General features: G+C 38.9%; 2 protein-coding genes across 8 annotated transcripts in view; one reads left to right on the top strand and one right to left on the bottom strand.

Moving 5' to 3' along the window:
• The window catches only part of cnot1 (CCR4-NOT transcription complex, subunit 1), a 24,043-nt gene extending 20,915 nt beyond the window's left edge, over positions 1–3,128 (bottom strand). For all 6 annotated transcript variants that reach the window (XM_061036924.1, XM_061036919.1, XM_061036923.1 and 3 more), the window contains exons 1-3: positions 2,991–3,128; positions 1,102–1,399; positions 877–984 (exon numbers count right to left, since the gene is read on the bottom strand). In XM_061036924.1, coding sequence (XP_060892907.1) covers positions 877–984; positions 1,102–1,203 — 210 coding nt within the window. In that variant the 5' untranslated portion in view covers positions 1,204–1,399; positions 2,991–3,128. The remainder of the gene's footprint in view (positions 1–876; positions 985–1,101; positions 1,400–2,990) is intronic.
• Positions 3,056–18,501, top strand: si:ch211-216l23.2 (uncharacterized protein LOC565061 homolog). Of its 2 annotated transcripts, none has more exons than XM_061036926.1 (10): positions 3,056–3,226; positions 4,989–5,266; positions 5,447–5,533; positions 6,898–6,971; positions 7,372–7,495; positions 11,244–11,443; positions 13,708–13,986; positions 14,155–14,325; positions 16,694–16,936; positions 17,037–18,501. In XM_061036926.1, the coding sequence occupies exons 1-10, from the start codon at positions 3,056–3,058 to the stop codon at positions 17,075–17,077; spliced, it is 1,668 nt and encodes a 555-aa protein (XP_060892909.1). In that variant the 3' UTR covers positions 17,078–18,501. The 2 variants fall into 2 exon arrangements, with proteins under 2 accessions (XP_060892909.1, XP_060892908.1); XM_061036925.1 differs by having other exon boundaries at positions 6,898–6,969; positions 7,304–7,495.
• Positions 18,502–22,367: the final 3,866 nt, after the last annotated feature.

Raw genomic sequence — 22,367 nt, forward strand, 5'->3', positions numbered from 1 at the left:
CTAGGCATAGATTGTTGTAAGTCCCTTGTTATGGCCTGGGATGTTTTTCAGATTAAATTCTAACCTATAACCATATAATTTAAAAATGTAATATTTTGGAATGTTAAATGATAGAAAATGTACTTTATGTGGAGAAACAATGAGAGTAACAAATGTTAATGAGTAAATCTTACCATTTATTTGATAAGACATTATTTTAATTACTTTCAGAAGTCCATTAAATGTCTCATTCCATTGTCAGTGAACATGTCACCCATGTAAAGAGGAGATGTGAAACTAACACTTCTGGTCTATTGTAGTGGAACATAGTTCTTACTGGACTAAATTACTTCCTGGTAAATGTTTGTAACGGTTCCTTCCAGTGCTGCAGTTAAATCAATGTAAAACAGTTTTACCGTAAGGTCTAAGTTATTAATTTAGAGAAATAGTTTTGAAAAAAAATTACACTTTTATCAACTGAGGAATTGACCTACAGGTCCTGTCTTGTTTGGACGATTTTGTACAATGAATATTTTCTTACTGTATCTCCCCACTTCATATTAACTACAGCAGACTGCTGTGTTGTTAACCTAGGGCATGTGATAACAGAAAAAAGTTGTTGACTGCAACAAAAACCTGTTTAATACCAGTTAATATCTAGAGCTTAACTGTTGTTTTCCGGTAAGCGATACTTGTATAAATATATGTACTAGAATGTTTTCATCAGTTTTCCGCTGCCTTGCTGTGTCCTTACCCTGACAAATGGAAAACTTGTAAAAAGCTAACTTCTAGAAAGAGCAGGCCAAATTATGTTCAGTTGTTGTAAAGACATTAATAGTTAACTTAAATAAACCTACATAGAAAAAAAAGTTCAACATGTTTTTGATCAAAAATTACCTGGTGAAAGTCCTTGCCACTGCTTTTACCATCGCCACTGAAATCCACATGGGAGAAGAGACAGCGTAGTAGATGCCTGTCTGCCTCAGGGCCGTGACGATTTACAATCTAGGAGAGCACACAGAAATCATCAGAACACACAGATCGAAGGATACATTGGAAGACACTCTACATAACTTTTTGACTGATTGCAAGAGTTTATTTGATGTCTATGTAACCACTTACATGCTGTATTTCTTGCTGGCTGGCTCGGTAATTTTTCTTTGTTAAATTGTCCACCAGATAGCTGATTTGAGACAAAGCCAGCGAGAGCGAGTCAAGATTCATTGCTGGTTGGGGCGGAAGCAGGCGGCCGAGCACGGCGCAAAATCACCATTATTCCCCTTTAGTCACTTCAGTGATAGGTTACTTCTGCTCCCCCCCCCCCAAAAGGTGTTTAATATGTTGGGCTTCCAAATTAGTTATCCAATCGGGGGCTACTGGTGCTCAGTAGGGTCCTTCAGTTTAAAATCAAGATCAGCATCTGTAATTAAAAAACAAAAAGTTCATAATTATTTCCAAATCATTTAATTTATTACGCAAGAAAACAAAAGACATAAATGTAGTTACAGTTATAAAATCAATCCATTCAATCAACTAAACAGTGTGTATCTTTATGAAATACGCTAAACATTGAGTTCAGTAATTTTACAGAACACATGCAATCCATTGACAACAGAAATATTGTGACTGGCTTAAGGCCTACAAGAATAACAGACCTAAAAGGTGCAGTGAAATAAATAGTTTGATTCGGTGTCTGTACATGTAACTGCTAATAAGATCCCAATGTGCACTCAGTATGGGATGAGGTTTAGTACTCTATCTTAACATTGTGGAGTTATTATATAAAGTTGGCGTGCCAGTAGTTTGCACTAGGCCTCGATCGTATCCTATCAAGTGGCACACAAATGCAAAGCTATTATGTTATTCAAAGACAAAGCAAACTCCAGCGTTTACAATAGTAAACAAATAAAACTAACTTCATCAACAAATAACACTTTACGTAGCATTAAGAGCACCCAGCGAAGATTCTTATAAAAAGAGACATTTAGAGACCGTAAAACAAAGAGCAAGCTAATGTTAGCGTTAGCAACTCTTCACAGTCTGAGTGCTAACTAACTGTACGGTAGCGGGATAACAATGTTATCATAAATGATAAAGATATGTGATAAGTAAGTGAGTATTTCAAACCAAATTTGGTCCCCTTCTCGTGTGTTAACGTAGACAACGTAGCGCCGTTAGCTAAGCATCACCATGACGGTGATAAACACTTGGTGGTGGGGGAAGTTTAAGACGTGAGACAATATTTTAACTGGATTCATTCAGCGTTTACAATCACTGTTAACTCTTCAAAGTCAAATATTATCATACCAAGTGGCGTTATTTAAAATGTACTTGCCTCATTAACCCCGTAACTGTGGTTAACTGTGGTTAACTGTGGTTAACATCTACCGTTTACATTTTAGTAATGTCAGTAACTGCCCCTGTAGGCTAACGGGCTAATGCTACTGAATTAGCATTAACGTGAAGCTAACATTAGCAACATGAGCCTGTTTCAAGCTGCAGTGTATGAATCGACTAAGTCAAATTGCACTTTTGTTTACTAAATTTAGTACTTCAAATAAGTATTTTAAGTATCTTGTCGATCATTACGTCCATAAAACGGCCGTAAATTGCCTGCTGGCGAGCTCCTAGGCCGAGTATTTTCTCGATCGTGTGAGCTAGCGTTAGCACTAACCTTGTTAGCGTTAGCTCGGTGGTACGGAGTTATCTATGGAATCACATGAACGCGTTTTCAAATTGCTAGCTCTTGAAGAGACGAGTTACCGTTACATTGCTTGAATACAGATTGTGTGTCTAGCAACACGTTTTCTTGTTAAGTTAAACGGGATTCCTCAGGTTATAAATAAAGGAATAGTTAGTCTTTTGGTGTGGGTATTATGACAGCTGCTTTCCAGTAAATAGACCGCACCGCGCTTGAGGCTAACGCTCAGACTCCGTGTAAATACCGTTTCTTGCGCGTTATATTAACTATACTGCAAAGGGTAGTTTACCAAAAACATTTTAAATCTCACCGTGCTTCCAAGAAAGTAATTCAGGTGTTCATCCCTTCTGGTTTTCTCACAACAAACTTGACGAAATGGAAGAATCTCTATGCCTCCAGTTCAGTTTGATTTTCAAAATAAAATGGCGACTGTCACCACCGCGGCGCGCTCACGGTTGGAGACGAGTGCGTGAGCCTGTCCGCGCGACACAAACGAAAGGTGCTCGCCTGCTGACACCTGGCGTGTGCAGGCTGCCTTTCACTCAGGTGAGATCTGAACTGTATTCAATCAACCTATTTGTTTCTTCTAAGTAAGTCATTTTGTTACGAGGTCAAAGAAAAAACGGATCAATGACAAAACTTTTTTTTTTCTATGATCAAGGCACTTGCCTCAAAAATGTGGTTGAGCACTGCACAGTGGCTATTTATTGGGGCTTAAGGATACGATAGGTCAAATAGAGAGGAAATTATCTTGATTAGAAATGAAAAAGAACAACTTGTTATGAAGTTATTATAACTTACCAAATGATTTGCTTCATCAAAGGATAATAACTGATTGGGTGAAGTTACAATGCATATGATGGTCCCCAAGTGAAAAAAAGGCACTCAAATTTGTATTTGATAAAAAATTGCCACACATCTTCAGTCTCTTATCACAGAAATTAAAAGCAAATTAGTAATATTCCATGTCATAAAAAGCTGGTGATCTCTAAGATGAAGAAGACACCACAAACATCTCCTTTGGTGCTAAACACTATCTGTCCTGGTTCTCCACCCTGAGGCCAAGGGATCCTCAGACAGAGTGTCTAGTACAGGATTGATAAACCCTTCAAATTCAGTGTTTGCATGGTCCTCTGGATTGGTGCTGACAAAATCATTTTCCCACTCTAGTGCATTTGAATCCTCAGAGGCTGATGTTGGGATCAATGACAAAACTGAATCCAAAGACAAGTTTCAGATTCTTGCTTTATTCACAAAAACGACCATATGGGCAAACTCTGTTTATGTAGTAGAAATAATCCTTTCTCATTACAGGCAAAGGTTACACACTGAAAGAACACATTGTTGCCCAATCCTTTTTGACACTTAACTGGAAAATAACAACAAAATCATCATTAATTAACTGATTTAACTAATTAATGATTGTCTGTGTTGTTTGCTGTTAAGTCTGATGGTGGTTGTGTCTTCTGTCTGATGTGATCTTTGTTTTTATGTGCTGCAGAACAGGAACCTGCTGTAGGCCTTGAGCAGTTTTAACTGAGTCAGGCCCATTTAACTGTAACCCTGTGTAATGTTACTTGTAACCATTCCAGTGTAATTAGATTAAACAAAATTAAATTATGGGTTTATAGCATCCCAAATCTAAAGTGAATATTGAACTAGGTTGAGGTTTTTTGTATACATTTAAATTTGAACCCAGAAACCAACATTAAAGCATAATTTCCCCTTTTTTTCCTCACATATCAATGTGTATGCTTATTGTGCTGGACTTCTGTTCTTCGGCTTTATATTTGGGGTACAAAAACAGATATTGGTGGGGTTCAAGTATGTCTCCACGGATGCTTAAATAGCATGTTGATATGATTGATAATGTAATGTAATATTAATTATTTTATTTAATGAGCTGTCAGAAGAAGAAAAAAACATCACGGAAAGGACACAAACCATAGACTGTAAATATTAAAAACATGGTTTTGGTAGAAAGGTTACAGATTACATGATGCACACACACCACACATTCCAATCTGCACATTGCACTTTGACACCCTGGACACTTTACACTGTTTACATTATTCTATATTCTATATTTTGTACATTCAAAGAATTGTTTTTTTTTTTTTTTTTACATTATATTCTATTTTACTGTATATATGTGTATTAGTAATTTGAGTGTTTATTGCATGGCCTTGCGGAACAGTCTTTACATTTCACTGCACATCTGTATGAGCATGTGACAAATACAAATCTTGAATCTTGAGGTTCAACGCTTGTTGAGCTTGTTATACTTGCTACCTTTGTGGTCCACTAGATGGCAGCAAAACACCCGCTAACCGGCAGGTCAGCTGCCAGAAGAAGAACTCCTCCATGTTCCTCCGCCTCCTCTTTCTGCTGTTCCTCCTCCTCTTCCTTCTCTCCGGGAGAGTTGTATTTCCAAGTCAGTGGAGTAATATCTGCATACAGTTTCTGCCCTCCTGTGGTTAAAAGGCAAAGCAGCGGTGTTTGTCGGTTAAGTGGCTGCGCGGATGAAATGTCGTCTTGGGCTAAATCATCTGCTGCTGCCCGGCGACAGGCTAACCCCAACGGAAGGTAAGCCGTGTGGTCGACTGTATGTAGTTTAGCATCTAAAAGCTAACACGATAGCTAGCAGGCTTAGCAGACAACAAGCAGTGTGTTCAGCACGCTATCCTCTCTACCCATTACCGTTATAGTTAAACATGTAAAAAAAACAACAACGAAGCACCTTTTAAAGTCAATCCTGTGTTGCAGTGCTCCACCGATGCGTCTGTTTCGGAGAGCAGCGCCTTACCCCAGCAGAGAGGAGAGACCAGAAGAGCTCAAAGATGCCCTGGAAAGGTACCGAACCAGAACACTATTCACATAACTAAAATACACACCTTATGGACAAAACAACGTGTCTTTGCGTGCTAGTTAATGCATGTGACGTAGATAATAATAAAGTCAACGTTTATGGCATTTCATCTCCTCACAACTGCAGAGGCCCTATTTTTTTATCTAATATCTCTTATTAATACATTTTCTTTATTTGCATGAACGTAGAGAGGATTTTACGAAAGCATCAAGTGTTGATCAGATTAATTAAAGCATTTGCAAACAGTAAAAGTATAAACCATCGTCGGCAGGTGCTCATGAATGACTGATCAGTGGGTGTCTTTTCTGTTTGTGTATACAAGACTGTTAAGGTCTTAACTGTGTATGTGTTTAACACTTTTTTAAGTGTATGCCTTTGTTTATATTTGTGTTTTCATGTGCAAGTGTATGCGTTGTCTCTTCTTCAACAATGATGTACGGCACAAGAGAGGGACCTGTTTAGACAGTGTTAACATCACTTTCATGCAATGTGTTCACCAGCATTCAACACAATGTTATAGTAGGAAGTAAGCCAACAAACATTTTAGTAAACCTGTTATACCTGATTGAGGTCAATAGTGCCTAGGCTGTGATCAAAATAAACAAGAGGTTAGATTTACATTTTATCAATAAGGAGCAATGCATAGGTGTTTCTGCTGCAACCCCAGTATAGAGGTGACTGGAATGTAACGTACATTGCCCAAAACTTAAAAAATGTATCTCTGAGGAAAATCCACTGACCTTGCTGTGGAAGCTGTAGCCATGTTTTCTGATGGTAGGTACATTTTAAGAGTATTGTTGTTTAGATTGATTAAAATGAACCAAAGTAACCTAATTAAATGGTCTTCTATTGTGACAGATCAAATCAGTCATATTTCTATAACATAAAAACACCACGTTATCTTAATGTAATTGCATATTTTTCCTGTCACCAATCTGTAGTTTGTTACAGATTTGTTGTTATCCCTCTACATTAAATTTGGACAACCATTTACAATTTGTTGCCAAAGTTCAGAGAGAGATCAAATGGGATAAAGTGTCTACTCTGTAAGTCCTTTCCCCTGCCTAGTCTTACAGACTACACAGAAGTTTTATGTGGGCGTTTGCCACAGTACCTGATGTGCCAGGTGACAGGTTCATGAGGTCAACAAGTCTCACCCGAGTATGTATGAATTTCATGTTGAATGCCAACTATGGTGTTGTAATCTCAGAGCTCTGGTTTCAGTCTGTAAAACCTTCAATCATGCTAAGTCATCTCATTCATTAACTAAGTGGACAGTAATGCTTAGCAATGCTTCCCTCATTAAATTGTTGCATTTAAGGGTTCTTGTTCCCCTTGTTTCTTTCAGCTATGAAGAACTGGATCAAATACAAAGCTACAGTGCAAACGTGAAGTATGAGAGCTACAAGCATCAGCCAGTTGGTGAGCCTTGTGCTTTTACTTTGATCACACAAGTTTTCAAAGTTTGCACCATTCAGAAACCTTCCACACCAAGACAACACTTTGTTTCTTTTATTTACATGTAAAAATTCTAAATATTAAAATCAGTGGGTGTCAAATCCATAGCCTGCATTCCTTCCATAACTACATACTACTACCCCATTTAGTTTACACTTTTAAATAACACCATTGCAGTAAACAAAAAATATGTTAGACGTTTAAAATTGTTGATTTTGATTTTAAATGAATGGGGGAAATATCTGACCTTTTACCTTCACCCGCAACTTACCTTCCATTCTCTCTTTATCCCCTACTGCCTCCACTTTCCCTTCACCCTTCTCTTCATTCTCCTCCAACGCTTCCACCATCCACACAACCCCAGCCAAGGCGGACAGCTGCACTCCAGCAGACCGCCGCAAAGCACTGTATCAGAAATTCTACAGACAGGTTCAGGAGGAAAGGAAGCCGGCGGACTGCGTGGTCCTCTCTGTAACCAACCAGTGCCTGTGAGTATTAAAAAAAAGAAAAGAAAACCAGAATAAATTATGGAAGATATTTTGGCAATTATGACAGATATGGCTGTATGTCAGTGAGACAAACCGGAGGGAGGTGATTTGATTGTCTTTAGTGTCATTCAACTCCTGTAGTGAAACTCAGTCAGTTATGTCAACCCTCATTGTTTTTAGTTATGTCAAAAACTCAAGCAGAAAAGACTACCCTGTTGCTGACCCTGATCCTCATGTTTCTCCGCTGTTATTTTTGGATTGGGACTTTTAGCACTTCAAGCTCTTGCTTCAATGCATGTGCTTGCTGTAAAGAGTGGAGAACATCTCATGTTGTTGTTTCCAGTATTGCAACACAGCTGGATGCTATCAACACGTACGGTTTGTGTTGATTCTCCTACACACAAGGTGACCCACCCTTTATTCTGATGCATAACAATGAACAGTAAAATCCAAAACATCTTGGCAGGGACCCATGCTAACATTATCAAACAAGCTATTGTGCAAAGGTACCACCGCTGACTGGTACAGGTTCTGCCTGTTATGACAACTGCATAAAAGATTAGTTGGTGACTTGCATTGAGAGCGACAATTTGTTGCATGATTACTTAGTTTTGCTCTCATCCTGGTAACTACTATTCCACTGAGGATTTCAAGGTGACTTAAGGAAATACGTCAAGTTCTTCCTTAAGCATTCACTTAGGAACAGTGTATTGTACTTCAGAAGTCAAAATCGATCAAGAAATAATCAATTATCTGGATTTATCCTGTAGACAACAACATTGTCACAATCAGAAATCAAACCAGCTATAACTCATTTTATACCTTGCAAAATCATTGAGTTTTCCACTTGAACAGTACTTATCACTGTATAATGTAGAAAATAGAAAGCCATCTACTGCACATATTGAACCACACAATCATAAAGAGTGCTATGCATCATTCCAATTCATTATCCCAGTAACAGAAGTGAAATAGGATATGAATGGAAACCACATCTACTGAACCCAGCCTTTCCCCTCCTCATGGTACATTTAATCTTTTCAAGTTTTGGATGGAACATGACATCGCTAACCAATATGACATGGGATGGAGGCTTAGGATCTTTCCAATTAAACAGTATAGGGCAACAAGCTAGTAAGCCACTTTTCATCCATATCAGCGTGCATGTGTGTGTGTCTGCATATTTTACTGCAGCACTGCTTGTGTTCCTCAGGTATGTAGAGGGATGACATGGAGGTGGTAAATCATCTTAATAGACAATGCCCAGGTTATCCTTTGGATGGGTTACAGGATATGTCTGTTACCTACTGTTGTGTTGAATGATGTTTACGTTCTGACAGGTACAGCCTTTATTCAGTACCACTGACAGCATTAAGTGTGACTCATTTCACTGTCCTCAAACGTCTTTAAAAGTCTAGTCTGCAATTGTCACCTCATTTGGGAGTGTACCACAAAGTGAGAGTAGAGGGCAAGTCAGGTCTGTCGAACCTGAATAAGACGCTCTTTTAACCAGGGTAGATCGTCATGGTTACTTGCTCTGCACGGCTTACCTGATAAGGAACAGATTCATTTTGAGTTACGCCTGACATTCTGAAAATTGCTGTCCTTTTCTTTTATTATTACCTGAAGGTGTTCTCCACAGGCAGTAGAGATCTTCAGCTGAGATACATGAATGGAAAAGTTTTGAACCGTAATTTTAAAGTCACTAACAAGAAATGCAGGTACAGTAGTACACATCTGATGCATTGCATCACTGGAGCCTGTCTGCTTCAGGTAACATTCATGCTTCAGCAGATGATTTGTAAAAGAACAAAGAGGGCACATCGTGTAAGGATGCAGGATTACGTTTAAATTCTTGATTAGTATTTATCACAGATACAATAATTAGTTTGACCTTAACTTTTCCAACTACTAAAGTTAGTTTCCATCTTTTTTTCATATATTGAAAGTACCAAACTTAATTGTTTTTCCTGTCTGCACTGCTGAGATCAAGTGTATCCTTGTTTAAGTGTAAGAGTTGTACTGTGTGTAGTTAACACACGATGCTGTATGAAAAGGAAGCACTGAGAGCTTTTTATGCATTAATATTGGTTTCTTCAAACAGCCAGCAAACAGCCAAACAGTGATGGTTCCTTTTGGGGCATCTGTGTATGTGTCAAACGACACCTTTTCTGTGAGCACGCACAGAGCCTGAGGCAGAACGCCTTAGTTGTCAGAGAAAGTTGATTACCATGTTTGCGATACCTAAAAACTGACGCATGTTTTCACTAAGGCTCCAGGCTTTGTCCAGCCAGCTTGCTTGCTTGGTATGTCAGGCTTCCTCCACAGAACACCCCTCTGGTGTCCTCTTCAGACAAAGTGACTGATAAAAACCAGTTCCACAAACACGGGAGCCACTTCATGCATTTTGTACAGCACCGACTTATCATAAAAACATTACACACATCAAAAGATTTTCATTTTTTTCTGCATTTCAATGCTGCCAATGTTACCATTTAAGAGCACCAGTACAAACTGATAACCAACAGTACTGCATAAAAACACCATTTTGACAAAGTTTTTCAAATACATTCTGATATAAATGCCATTTAATAACATGTTTTCACTTTGCAGTACATATCAAATGTGACTCCAAACCACATTCTCTCAACACAAGCTTGACTTCAGCAGTGGTTGCTGTACTGAGCTCCTAAATAAAAAAAACCCCATCAAATTGATCTTCTGTTTGTCCTCACATTTGGTGACAAGCGGTTAAAAAAATAGTGTTTAAAGTCACTACAACATGGTTCATCAATGAAATAGTGCACACACCATACTTATACACAAATACTGACTGGTAGGTTGTGCCATAATGTCAGCATTATCTGCCTGCAATTATAATTTTAGACTATTACACTTACTTTGAAAATACTGACACTATCACTGTTTTGATCCTTATTATTACACAAAGGCTCTAAGATTGTCTGCCATAAGCTGACAATCAGCAAATCTACAAAATTGTTTGATTTTGTTAGAGTCATAAACTGATTAAGATCCTAAAGTTTTACTATTATTTAAAAAAAATAATACATGTAGTGTATGTCAATGAGCTTTATTCACTGGAATGTCAACAATGAAGCTCTTATAGGATACATCGTAAAAGTGTTAGAGGTGTTTATATAATATAGCGTTAGTTGTATTTTATTTGGACAGCTTTGATTTATCTGGAATAAATTAGCTATTGACCAACAGACATGATCCAATACCACAGACAAAGTAGTAATTTTAGTATAGTCAGGAGTGCATCAGTGAATCTTTATTCTATTAATGAACACAGTAAGATTTAGAGGTGGTATTGGCAGCTGTAGGTAGCTTGGATGCTTTGTGACCTTTAATTCTAATGTTGAATCGGTTTCACTGTGGGAGAAGCCGATTGCTGCTACATCAAGTTTCAAGTCTTTGATGATAGTCTTTCCTTTGACAGAAGGACCACTTCTAATGAATCCACTCAACAACCTCCTTTTTTCACCACAGTATCCCCGTAACACCAAATACACCAAAGACACATTCAAAAACAAATGAATGCTTTATTTTGTCCAAACACACAATATTCAAATCTCCATAGATACATTATTCACTACACTAAGTCTTGTGTTTACTTTTTGTTGGTAAGAACACTTTAAATCAAGAAATAACCCTCTGGTCCTCTCAGCTGAACAACTTAATAAAGAAATGCTAACTTAACGAAGTGTTTCTCTTCCTCTCAAAGGGATTACCCCAAATCGCTAAGCCAGTGCTTGCAGGAGCGCGGCCTGTCAGTGGAAATGCTCTACCTTCAGGCGGAATCGGGCCTGACCCGGGCCCTGCAGGATGTCCGAGCAGAAGGCTCCCCGTTATGTATTCTGGTGGAGCAGACAAACATAGCTCTGTCCTCCTGCACTGTTATCATATTCTCAGAATCCCTCAAAAGTAAGTCCCTATCCCACATTCCTTCAAACTTAGCCAAACCAACTCAGTCACAACCCTCATTTTCTTTTGAAATTGAGATTCAACTTCTTGCCGATCTTTGTAAAAGTTAAAGCAACAATATGTAGGAATTATTTTTGGTACGCTTCGGCGCCCACTGAAGGTCTCTGAGTGCAACTGCACTGATGCAAAGACAGTGCAGTTACGCCTACCCCTCTTAGACAGCGTGTAATCAAGTAGATGTTACAAGAAGCTAAGGTTCCACATTTTTAAAGTGAACTTGTAGATCCACAGGGAAATAGACACATTTTAGGTGTAAGACGGATTTATTTGTGTGCAAACCTCACACAGAACTTGGGTTATATGAATTTTTGGCACCCGAAAATCTGCTAAACATGAGACAATGATGGCACGGATAACAATACAAACGTGAAGTTGCAATGTGTTGAATAATATCTGCAGGAATATACACTTTCTCTCAGTCTCAGTCATTGCATAAAACCGTACAAAGCCATCATATTTCTCGCGCTGTAGACATTGGAGAGACGTCATTTTCCCTGTTGAAAGTTATTGTGCTATGAAATCGTCCTTTGAATCTACTGTTTAAAAGAGGGGGAAGCTACATATTGTTGCTTTAAACCAAATACACATAAAAAAGGCACAAAAACATTCTCACAGAAACACACAAACATCAACTCTTCACTCAACTTTTCTTAACATTTATAGATATCAAAACACCTTCATATAAACACAATATTCAACTTACATACGTTTGCAGATCATCTAACTTATTCAAAGCAACTTACCAAAACTGCATCTTACCATGTGAGAAATAAACAGAAGGCAACACACATTGACCTTACATAAGCCTACAACCTTAAGAAACTGAATGAAGCCCAAAAGTAGAAATAAAGGTACGTAAAAGGAATAGTTTCCCATTTTGGTTTGGCATCCAAGTCTCAATGTTTGCCAAAAGGATGGACAACATTCTCATATCTCTGTCTGATAAATATGATCTCAGTCGGAATCTGTAAAGCTAAAAAAAATCGCTGGACTTCAGCTGGAAGACAGAAATGTCCTGCCAATGTTTCTGTAATGATTGGAGGGGGAAGACACATTAAACAGCCATGCATGCTGTTGCTATGGGGATTTCGGACACTGTCTGTCACGTTTAGTGCCGACACAATCAGGAGACAATGTCCTCAAATAAGGGAATCGGTTAATGGCTCTTCTCTCACTATGAAATTGTGCACAGTCGAAAGACCAAAATATCACACGTGCCAAAAATCATCCGACCGGTTTGGAACAGCTGATTAGGATCGTCCGTCGCACTTCAGTGTACACTGCACGACTGACCATGCACGATAAGGCTGAAATTCAAATAAAAAAATAGGGTCTAAATCTTTCTGTAATCGTACAGTCTTCATCCGGTTAAATTATCTGATGGATATGAGAGTGGACTCCCTGCTGTGAAACTATTCCTCTCAAGCCAATTCAATAAGTCTGAATTTATATGTAATTTATACTTCAAATATCAATGCAGCTATCTACATGAATTGATGAAAAACTAAACAAAGAACAAGCAGATATACTCAATACATTATTTATTTATTTTGTAAAACATGTCACTGAGTTTGCATGAGCACCCTGTGTGATTTAGTTGACCCACCAACACTGATGCTATTTAGAAAGCATTCAATGCACCAACCAACCTGCTCAACACAAACTGCAAAGGTAATCAAAGTGTTTCATGATGATAGTGCTCTGTAGAAGTCCAAACAACAACAAGAAATCATTCTTACTCATTAAAGGCTGATCTACTCAACAAATCTTCAAACTCAAAATGCTTGGTCCTTAAAGAAAAATGTGATATATGAATCATTGTTCAAACCAGAAAATTAAATAAATAGAATTATAAGATGTATTAATAGTACATTGGCATCTAATGTAGAATCCACATCTAACCAATCAGTGAAACCATATCCAAAAACATTAAAGAACAGAAGTGAAAGTAACTGATGAATGCACATCAAATTACATTCCCCATTCAACAAATCACAATTCTCATTGAGAAAAGAACTACTTCCCAAAGAACCAAATTATCAGCAGACTGTGCTGAACCCAACGTCACATTAAAACAAAATCATTTTAGGGAGTTATTGTTGCAAACCAATGGATGTTCTGCTTTGTTCCATGGGTCCTCATCTCTTCTAATCCATTCCTTTACTCTTCAGCATTAACGTTCCTATTTCTCTCCCCCCCCCCAGTCCATCGCAACATGCCCAAAGACCAGGCCATGGACTTTGTAGCAGCCGAGTACAGTCGCGGACTGGTCAAAGAGCGCCCCAAAAAAGACCCCTCAGACCTGGCAGCGCAGGCCTCACAGCTGCTCGATGACTTCCTGGAGAGAGAAAAGCTCGAGCGGCACACTGTTCCCTCTGAAACACGTCCTCTCCTCTTGCTGTTAGCTGAGGGGGTGCACCTCTACCCCGAGGAGCTGGAAACCATCTCAGAGTACGTGCGGTGCAGGCAGGAGCATGTACAAGGTGGGACATGGATCGTACTGTAGTACCTAGAAGTGTCAAACTAGTTTTCTGTCAGAATTTAAAAATGACACCTTGAATTTCTTATCTGCTCTCTCCGTCTCTTTGGATATTACCTCGTCTCTCTTTTCTTGTCTCTCTTGTTTTCATTTAAATCTTGTTTCTTTCCAGCCTCCAACACTGAGGGGCAGAGGGGTAATATGTTACCTCCAGGTCTGGGGAAACCTCCTCCTTTGCTGCCTACTCCGCCTGGGCCCCCTCAACCGATGTCCTCAGGCGGAGCAGGAGGGTCAATGATGGACCACTCCTCAACTTCACCATCTCCCCTTCTGCCCTCCCCAGGTAAGACTGCAGACTTTACTGGACTGCTTAAAGGCCCTTTAGAATCTTAAAAAGGTCAAAGTTGTAGTTGTCATAGACCTGGCATCCATTCCCCCAAAAATATCATGAAGTTAATTTCATTGATAGATATCCCTCTCACATTACGTTGTTGATTTGTTCCTGCAATTGAATTTTTTTCCATCCAATAGTTGGTCCCTTCAGTAATTGATGGAAAAAATATATGTAAAAAAAAATCAGATTTACCAGAATTGATCCAGTTTGTGTTAAACCTTTAGCTGATCTTTAAATTACTGGAGGAAGGTAATACTAAGTGACATATGAGACATTGTTTGTTAGGGACGGATTTAAAGAAGGAAAATTAATAAATACTATTTGAATTAAATAGTTCTATTTTAAAATGAGATGAATCTGTTTACCTACCATAGTTTTAAAATAAGAAGATTGTAACTCACCTGATAGTTACCTGATGTCTGTATGTGACGTGTGCGCTCCACCTGGAGTCTGTGACCACGGGACGGTTGATTGGTAGTCTTTAAATAGGTACAGTTTTATTCTGTTTTAGGACTGCAACAACGAGTCAATAGAAATCAATAAATAAAAATGTTGGTGACAAACTATTATCACCTCAAGTTAGAGGTGGGCGATATGGGAAAAATATCATATCAAGGTTTTTTTTTTGCAAAATCCTGATCACGATTTTATCACAATTTCTTTCATACTGATCTTTAGACAGATTTTTAAGTTACTGACCAGTTCAACCAAACTTATTTCCCTGTACAATGTTTTTAAATGCACAAAAACTGTGCAGACAAGTTTAATCTATTTGAAAAACATAGGAAAAAACAGGCTCAGGAAAGCATACTTCCTTATAGCTCCTAACATGATTAATAAATAAAGATTAATCTAAATATAGATGCTGTAAGGCTTCTCACACACACACACAGCTTACAGTTACACAGACCTTAAAGGCAGGATGTGCTACATTTTACACATAAATATAGCAGAAATCCTCTGACAATAACTCTCTGAGTCATGACTGTCTACAATGAGTGAGATGTGCGACTCGAGTCCTGCCGTCTGTGATGTTGTCTGAGCCGTATTTACATCATGTTTACATTGAAAAGAGGACGGCTGACTCCTCCCCTCGTGTATAAAAGTTGTTTAATTGAGGGACTAGAGAAAAGAAGAATAACTTACTGTACTCACTGCTTATATGAATGTCTCGTAAGCGTTTCTAAATCACAGTCATTCTGTGTAAATGTTCATGCAATGTGAAGCTACAAGCAAACTAAAGAGCGCGACCATTAGCATGCTAACACAACAATGCAGCTCGAGATAAGGGCTGTATCCGAATTACCAAGTATCTACTCAATCTGTCAGTAGGCAGTAGACAGTACCTACTATCCGTGCTGTATACTGTTTAGAATCTACTATTCAGTAGGCGCGCACAGTAAGCAGATATTTGTTCCTACTTCATCTGATTCATTCAGTAAGGAAGTGGCGTCATTTACGTTTCCCGAACCGACTGCATCCACCCGTTTTTTTGTTTTAGCTTTATCAAGAAGAGTAATGCACATACAGTCAGGTAAAAAACATATATATATATATCACAAGTAAAAGACAGATTAAATAAATAACATACAGTACATAAAGAAAAGTACAAATGAAAGACAGTAATATACAGAATATAAAATAAACCAATAAAGACGCATTTAAATAGTGAAATCATTATTTAAATAGAGGGGGAAAGGTTTTATAATAATGCAGACATTTGTTATATTTTCTGTTGTTAATTTAAAGTAGTGATTTCAGTCGGGACTTTAACTCTAGATTAAAAATGGATTCAATGAATCCACGCTCGTTTGTTTTGATTTGGAGGCGGACGTGAAGTGATGATTTACGTTTAATTTCGCACAGCATTGTGAGTGGTAAAATACAATTCATTTCCTGAAAGGATGCATCCGATCCATACTGCATAAAACCCGGAAGTTAGTATCCATACTGAAATGAGACATGACATGAGAAGTCATACTAACAATCTCAGAGACATCTAGGGCGGCTGTGGCTCAGTTGGTAGAGTCGTCACCTCTCAACCGGAAGGTTGAGGGTTCAATCCCCAGCTGCAAGTGGCGATGCAATCCACTGCTTCAGTGGCGGTGTATGAATGGGATTAGTTACTTCTGATGGATGATACTACATAGCGATCACTACCATCAGTGTGTGAAAGGGTGTGAATGGGTGGGTGTGACGTGGTGTAAAAGCACTTTGAGTAGTCAGTAGACTAGAAAAGTGCTATATAAGCTCAAGTCCATTTACCATTTACACCTCAAATGAATGAAAGTGTCTGAGTTTAATTTTCTCCTTTCAGGTTCTTATCCCAAAACCAAACCCCCTCCGCTGCTGTCCTTGCAACGACAATCTGGTCCCTCATTGGGGCCCCCAGCTTCACGGGGCCTTCTGTCTTCACACAGTCCCTATAGTGGCCCCCTAGGGCCTCATGGGCCCCTACTCCACCACGGTCCCCCATACCATCCAGGCCCTAGGGGTCCTCATGGGATCAGAGGGCCACCTATTTTAAAGGCTTCCCGTCCTCCACTTCTTGCTTCTCCAGGTGGGTTGTTTATGTTTTTTAAAGATAAAGATAAATGCTGTTTATTATCCACAAATAACATGTTTCACCTAATAATGTTATATTCTCTCTCCTGGATCAGGTGCCCCTCACTCTCTTCCAAGACCGAGCTCCCGTCACTGAGAAACGAGAATCATCCACAAACACTAAAGCACACACTGTAACACACAAGCAGGCTTGACCTACCAGCATCTTCTGAAGATAACATCAGACGACTCAAACGCCCCTGAGTTGGATGACTGTAGTAAACCACGGTCAGTTAGATGATAACCATGGTAGTAAAAGCCAGATATGAATCATTTGATTGTGGCTGGATCAATGGAGGATTTCATGGAGTTATGACTGATAATATTAAGTGTCTTTCCCAGTGTCCCTGTGTCAAGCTTGTTCATATTCCTCTCAATCCAGAGAACGTTGGTGTGGTCAAAGTGTCAGGACGATCCTCTCTACAGTGTTAAAAGGTGCTCAAGTTTTTAAGAAGATCTCAAAGGACCCTGATAGAATTTATACAGCAAATTAAAAACAAAAAAGTTCCAACATCATTATTTAATGTGACATGACAGACATTGTTTAAACAGAGAAGTAACACAAAATATGAACCATCATAAACATTAAAGAAAACTTATTTTTGTACCAAAGCAACGAGGCAACTTTTAATGCTAGGATAAGCGGAAGGGAACTGAAAATCAGTTTATATAATTAGACCATAATTCATTCAGGATCTTTGTTACAGCAGAACATATAGGAAAGCTGCACCACTACACTTAAAGGTAGGGGGAGCTATATTGACATTTTATGAGGAAATCGCAATCACTCTTTTCTGGAAAGACATCAATATTGAATATTTAAATTCTGCACTATACTGTTTCTGGCTGTGTGCTGTTGATTGTTTTTATGACCTCATTGTTGGGAGCTGTAAAATATCCTGGTCTCGTTGGTAAAAGTAATTTGCAATACTGTATGTGACAAATGTGCAAGGAAGAGGGGAGATAGGGCAGCGATTCACTGATGAGAATCTCTGTGTCACTGTAAATCAACAAGCCCTCACAGTGTGCATTACCTGTTTTTGTGTGTGTCGCTCTGGTCGAAGATCCTCTAAAGAAATATTTTCAAAAGTCACATCAACATGTTTCTTTTCACATTTACTTGGAACCATCGAGTTGTAATTTATCACAGATTACAAACTAAAAAGTGATAGAAAAATCTGTGGGAATAATCCATCTCTAAAACATCTCAACCTTTTCTTTCTGTTTTGTAGATATTGTTGAAATCCTGTTCCCAATCCTTTCTTTCTTTCTTTTTTAAATATATGTAAATACATATTGTAATAGTGGATAGTTGAACAACTTGGCACTGTGGATACATTTTCTTGGATGTCCAGCAGTGTTAATTTTTATCAAGTATTAGGAGGGGGCTTGAGTTTGTTTTTTAAAAAAAAAAAAGGACTGCATATGTTTTGTTTTGTTTTGGTCTGATGAGCGTTTCAATATTATTTGTATTGTAAAAGAGAGAATTAACCTTAATAAAGTGATATTCATTTAAGTATACATGCTGCCTGTCTTGATGGTTTGTTTTTTTATTTTAAGATTTTATTTTGGGGCTTTTTATGCCTTAATTGTACGTAGAGATAGGACAGTGGATAGAGTTGGGAGTCAGGGACAGAGAGAGAGTGGAATACAGCCTCTGTACAAGGGGTGTGTGCCCTGTCCACTAATCCACTGGCCCCTTTAGAGGCTGTACCTACCTTCATACGCTGTCCAAGGCTGGTAGCATGATGCAGCGACCGCTGACGGTGATGGTGGTGTGTTTCTCATCATCTGTGGTTTGTCGGTTACACCAAACAGTTTTCAGTATATTATGCAAAAGGCTTAAGTTTGGATTTCTATGATAATAGGACTTTCTTCTCTGTTTCCCACAGCCCTACCTGCTTTCTGTTTTTCACCTGTATCTAATATCTGATTCTTATTCTTGGAACATTTTTTATTTATTTATTTTTATTTAACCAGGAAAAAGTCTCATTGAGATTAAAATCTCTTTTACAAGAGCGTCCTGGCCAAGACAGGCAGCAGCACAATTACAGGGTTTCAGACATAAAACACATAAATACAGGAATCACAAAAAGAACCATTCATCAGAATCTGTCTTAAGTCATCAGCAACAAAGCGATCAAAAAGGTTCAATACGAGTTAGCTAAAACATCTACAGTCAGATATTTCTGCCTCCAGATCATTAAGACAACCTTTAAAAACATTCAATCAATCAATTCAATAAATTTTTATTTGTATAGCGTCAACTCATAACAAGTGTTATCTCGAGACACTTTACAAGAAGCAGGTAAAAGACCTTACTCATTGTTATGTTACAAAAAGCAGGTAAAAGACCTTACTCATTGTTATGTTACAAAAAGCAGGTAAAAGACCTTACTCATTGTTATGTTACAAAAAGCAGGTAAAAGACCTTACTTATTGTTATGTTACAAAAAGCAGGTAAAAGACCTTACTTATTGTTATATTACAAAAAGCAGATAAAAGACCTTACTCATTGTTATGTTACAAAAAGCAGGTAAAAGACCTGTTCTGTTACGCCGTCAACCGACGATCTTGAGGAGCCTAGGAGAGCTCAAGAGCTCCCAGGAAAGTAGGTGGTTAGTGACTGAGATTTATAGATAGATACATGCAGTAATATGATGTACTGTATATGCACAGAGAGAGAGAGAGGAGCTCAGGGTGCCAGTTCCCCCGGTAGTCTAAGCCTATAGCAGCATAACTAAGAGCTGGTCTACACCAGCACCAGCCCTAACTATAAGATTTATCAAAAAGGAAAGTTTTAAGTCTATTCTTAAAAATACAGACTGTGTCTGCCTCCCGGACCCCGGCTGGAAGGCGGTTCCAGAGGAGAGGAGCCTGATAACTGAAGGCTTTACCCCCCATAGTACACTTGGAGACTGTAGGTACCACCAGCAGGCCTGCACTCCGGGACCGCAACGCTCTCGAGGGACAGTACGGCACTAGTAGCTCCTTCAGGTAAGATGGTGCCTGGTCATTTAGAGCTTTGTAGGTGAGAAGAAGGATCTTGAATTCTATTCTAGACTGTATAGGGAGCCAGTGCAGAGAAGCCAGGACAGGAGTGATGTGGTCCCATTTCCTGGTTCTGGTCAGTACACGAGCTGCAGCATTCTGGACCAGTTGAAGAGTCTTTAGAGATTTGCCAGAGCACCCTGACAAAAGAGAGTTACAATAATCCAGTCTGGAGGTAACAAATGCATGAACTAGTTTCTCTGCATCACTTTGCGACAGGATATTCCTGATCTTGGATATATTACGAAGGTGGAAGTAGGCTGTTCTTGAAACTTGACTGATGTGAGAGCTAAAAGACATATCTTGATCAAAAAGAACTCCTAGATTCCTAACAGTGGTGCTAGATGCCAGGCTGATGTCACTAAGGACAGTCAAATCACTAGAAAAAGTCTCTCTGAGGTTCTTAGGGCTTAGCACAATAACTTCAGTCTTGTCTGAGTAGCAAAAAATGTCTGGTCATCCAGGTCCTAACGTCCTTAAGGCACGTTTCTAGCTGACATAACTGACTGGTGCCATCGGGCTTCATTGATACATAAAGCTGAGTATCATTTGTCTCTGATGTCTAGAACTTTGTTGTTGAAAAAGCTCAGGAAGTCATTACTGCTGAGGGCTAGAGGAATACAAGGCTCAATGGAGCCATGACTCTCTGTCAGCCTGGCTACAGTGCTGAAAAGGTATCTAGGATTGCCTTTGTTTTCCTCGATTAGAGAGGAGTAGTAGGCAGCTCGGGCGTGACGTAGAGCCTTCATATATCTTCTATGACTATCCTGCCAGAAAAAAACGAGATTCTACCGTTTTGGTCGAGCGCCATATTCTTTCAAAATTCCGCAACGATTGTTTCAGAGTATGGGTTTCTGAGTTGAACCATGGAGCCACTCTCCGCCGCTTGACAACCTTCTGTTTCAGGGGAGCAATCGAATCCAGAGTAACTCTCAGCGAATCCACTGCACTATCAACAAACTGATCTAGCTGAGAGGGACTAAAGCTAAGAGTTTCCAACTGGGTTGAAACACGGTACTGAATCAAAAACAGCTGAAATAGCTTCCTTAAATCTAGCCACAGCACTATCCGACAAACTTCTAGAGAGCACACCTCTTCCAGGCAGAGGTAATTCTGGTAGGACAAAATCGAATGTAATAAAAAAATGGTCTGATAGCAGAGGATTTTCTAGGAAAACTGTAAGGTTATGGATTTCAATTCCATAAGCTAAAACAAGATCCAGGGTGTGGTTAAAACGATGAGTAGGTTCGTTTACACCCTGGGTGAAACCAATAGAGTCTATTCAAGGAAACCAGCTCCTGAAGATTTAAAGTGTCAAGTACTTGAACGCCCTTGTTCCTAATTCAGTACGGGCTTTAGGGATGGTTAGAAGGTGTAAATCCTGCGAGTGAAGATGGTAACTTCCATTACTTTTTTGAAGTATGTAGCTCTGTAGGTAGGATGGAAGCAGACCGAGAATACCCTTTAAATGAAAATATGCCAGTGATTTAGTCTATTTGCAGACAAGGCAGTCCAACCAACCCGAGCATACAAGGAGCAGTGGTGAGTAAGGGCTTTTAGATTAGTGATAAACCTCAGTGCACCATGGTAGACAGTATCCAGCGCATGTAGGTTTGGGAGGATGCATGCATGTAAATAGCATCGCCATAGTCTAGCACTACATAAAAGTGTTTTTTTGGCCTTAAATGAAAAGCAAGACTTATTTCTAAAATAAAATCCTAATTTTAACTTGAGGTTTTTTTTTAACCAATTGTTGAATGTGAAGCCTCACAAAAGAGAGAGAATCATCAATCACAAATCCCAGATATCTGTATTGAGATACAGACTCAATTTCAAAGCCCTGAAAGGTGGTGATAGCAGGAAGGTTCAGTGGCTTTGATTTGGAGTTCGAGAACATCATGAGTTTCGTTTTATCAACATTCAGCACAAGTTTTAAGTCACACAAGGTACGTTGTATAGTATTAAAAGCAAATTGTAGCTGACAAAGGGCCTGATTTGGTGTAGGTGCAGAGCATACTTTCCAGTTTTTAAGGTTGACCTTACTATTCTCTATTCAGATATTAGGGGCATGGAAATATTATTGCACCGCTGCCTTCAATGGTGCTCAACCTTTAAGCAAGCTACAATACTAAAATACTTTCCTTACATTTCAACATGTATTTTTTTTACGATAGAGCTAAATCCTGAGGTTTAAAATAAATGAATTCCTCATCAGTAAAACCTGATTACACACTGTTAATATTGTTTTCAATCACTTGATCTTTTATTTACAGTATTCTGGCTACAACAGTGAGCTTTTATGGTTTGTCATTATTCAGGGTAAACACAGGAGGAAG

Source organism: Labrus mixtus, chromosome 4 (assembly GCF_963584025.1).
Source record: "Labrus mixtus chromosome 4, fLabMix1.1, whole genome shotgun sequence".
NCBI classification, from domain to species: domain Eukaryota; kingdom Metazoa; phylum Chordata; class Actinopteri; order Labriformes; family Labridae; genus Labrus; species Labrus mixtus.

Coding starts and splice junctions, on each gene's coding strand:
- si:ch211-216l23.2 (XM_061036925.1), top strand. CDS start 3,056: ATGGAAGAATCTCTATGCCTCCAGTTCAGTTTGATTTTCAAAATAAAA. Junction 7,496..11,243: donor TCTGTAACCAACCAGTGCCT/GTGAGTATTAAA, acceptor TTCCTCTCAAAG/GGATTACCCCAAATCGCTAA. Junction 14,326..16,693: donor TCCCCTTCTGCCCTCCCCAG/GTAAGACTGCAG, acceptor TTCTCCTTTCAG/GTTCTTATCCCAAAACCAAA.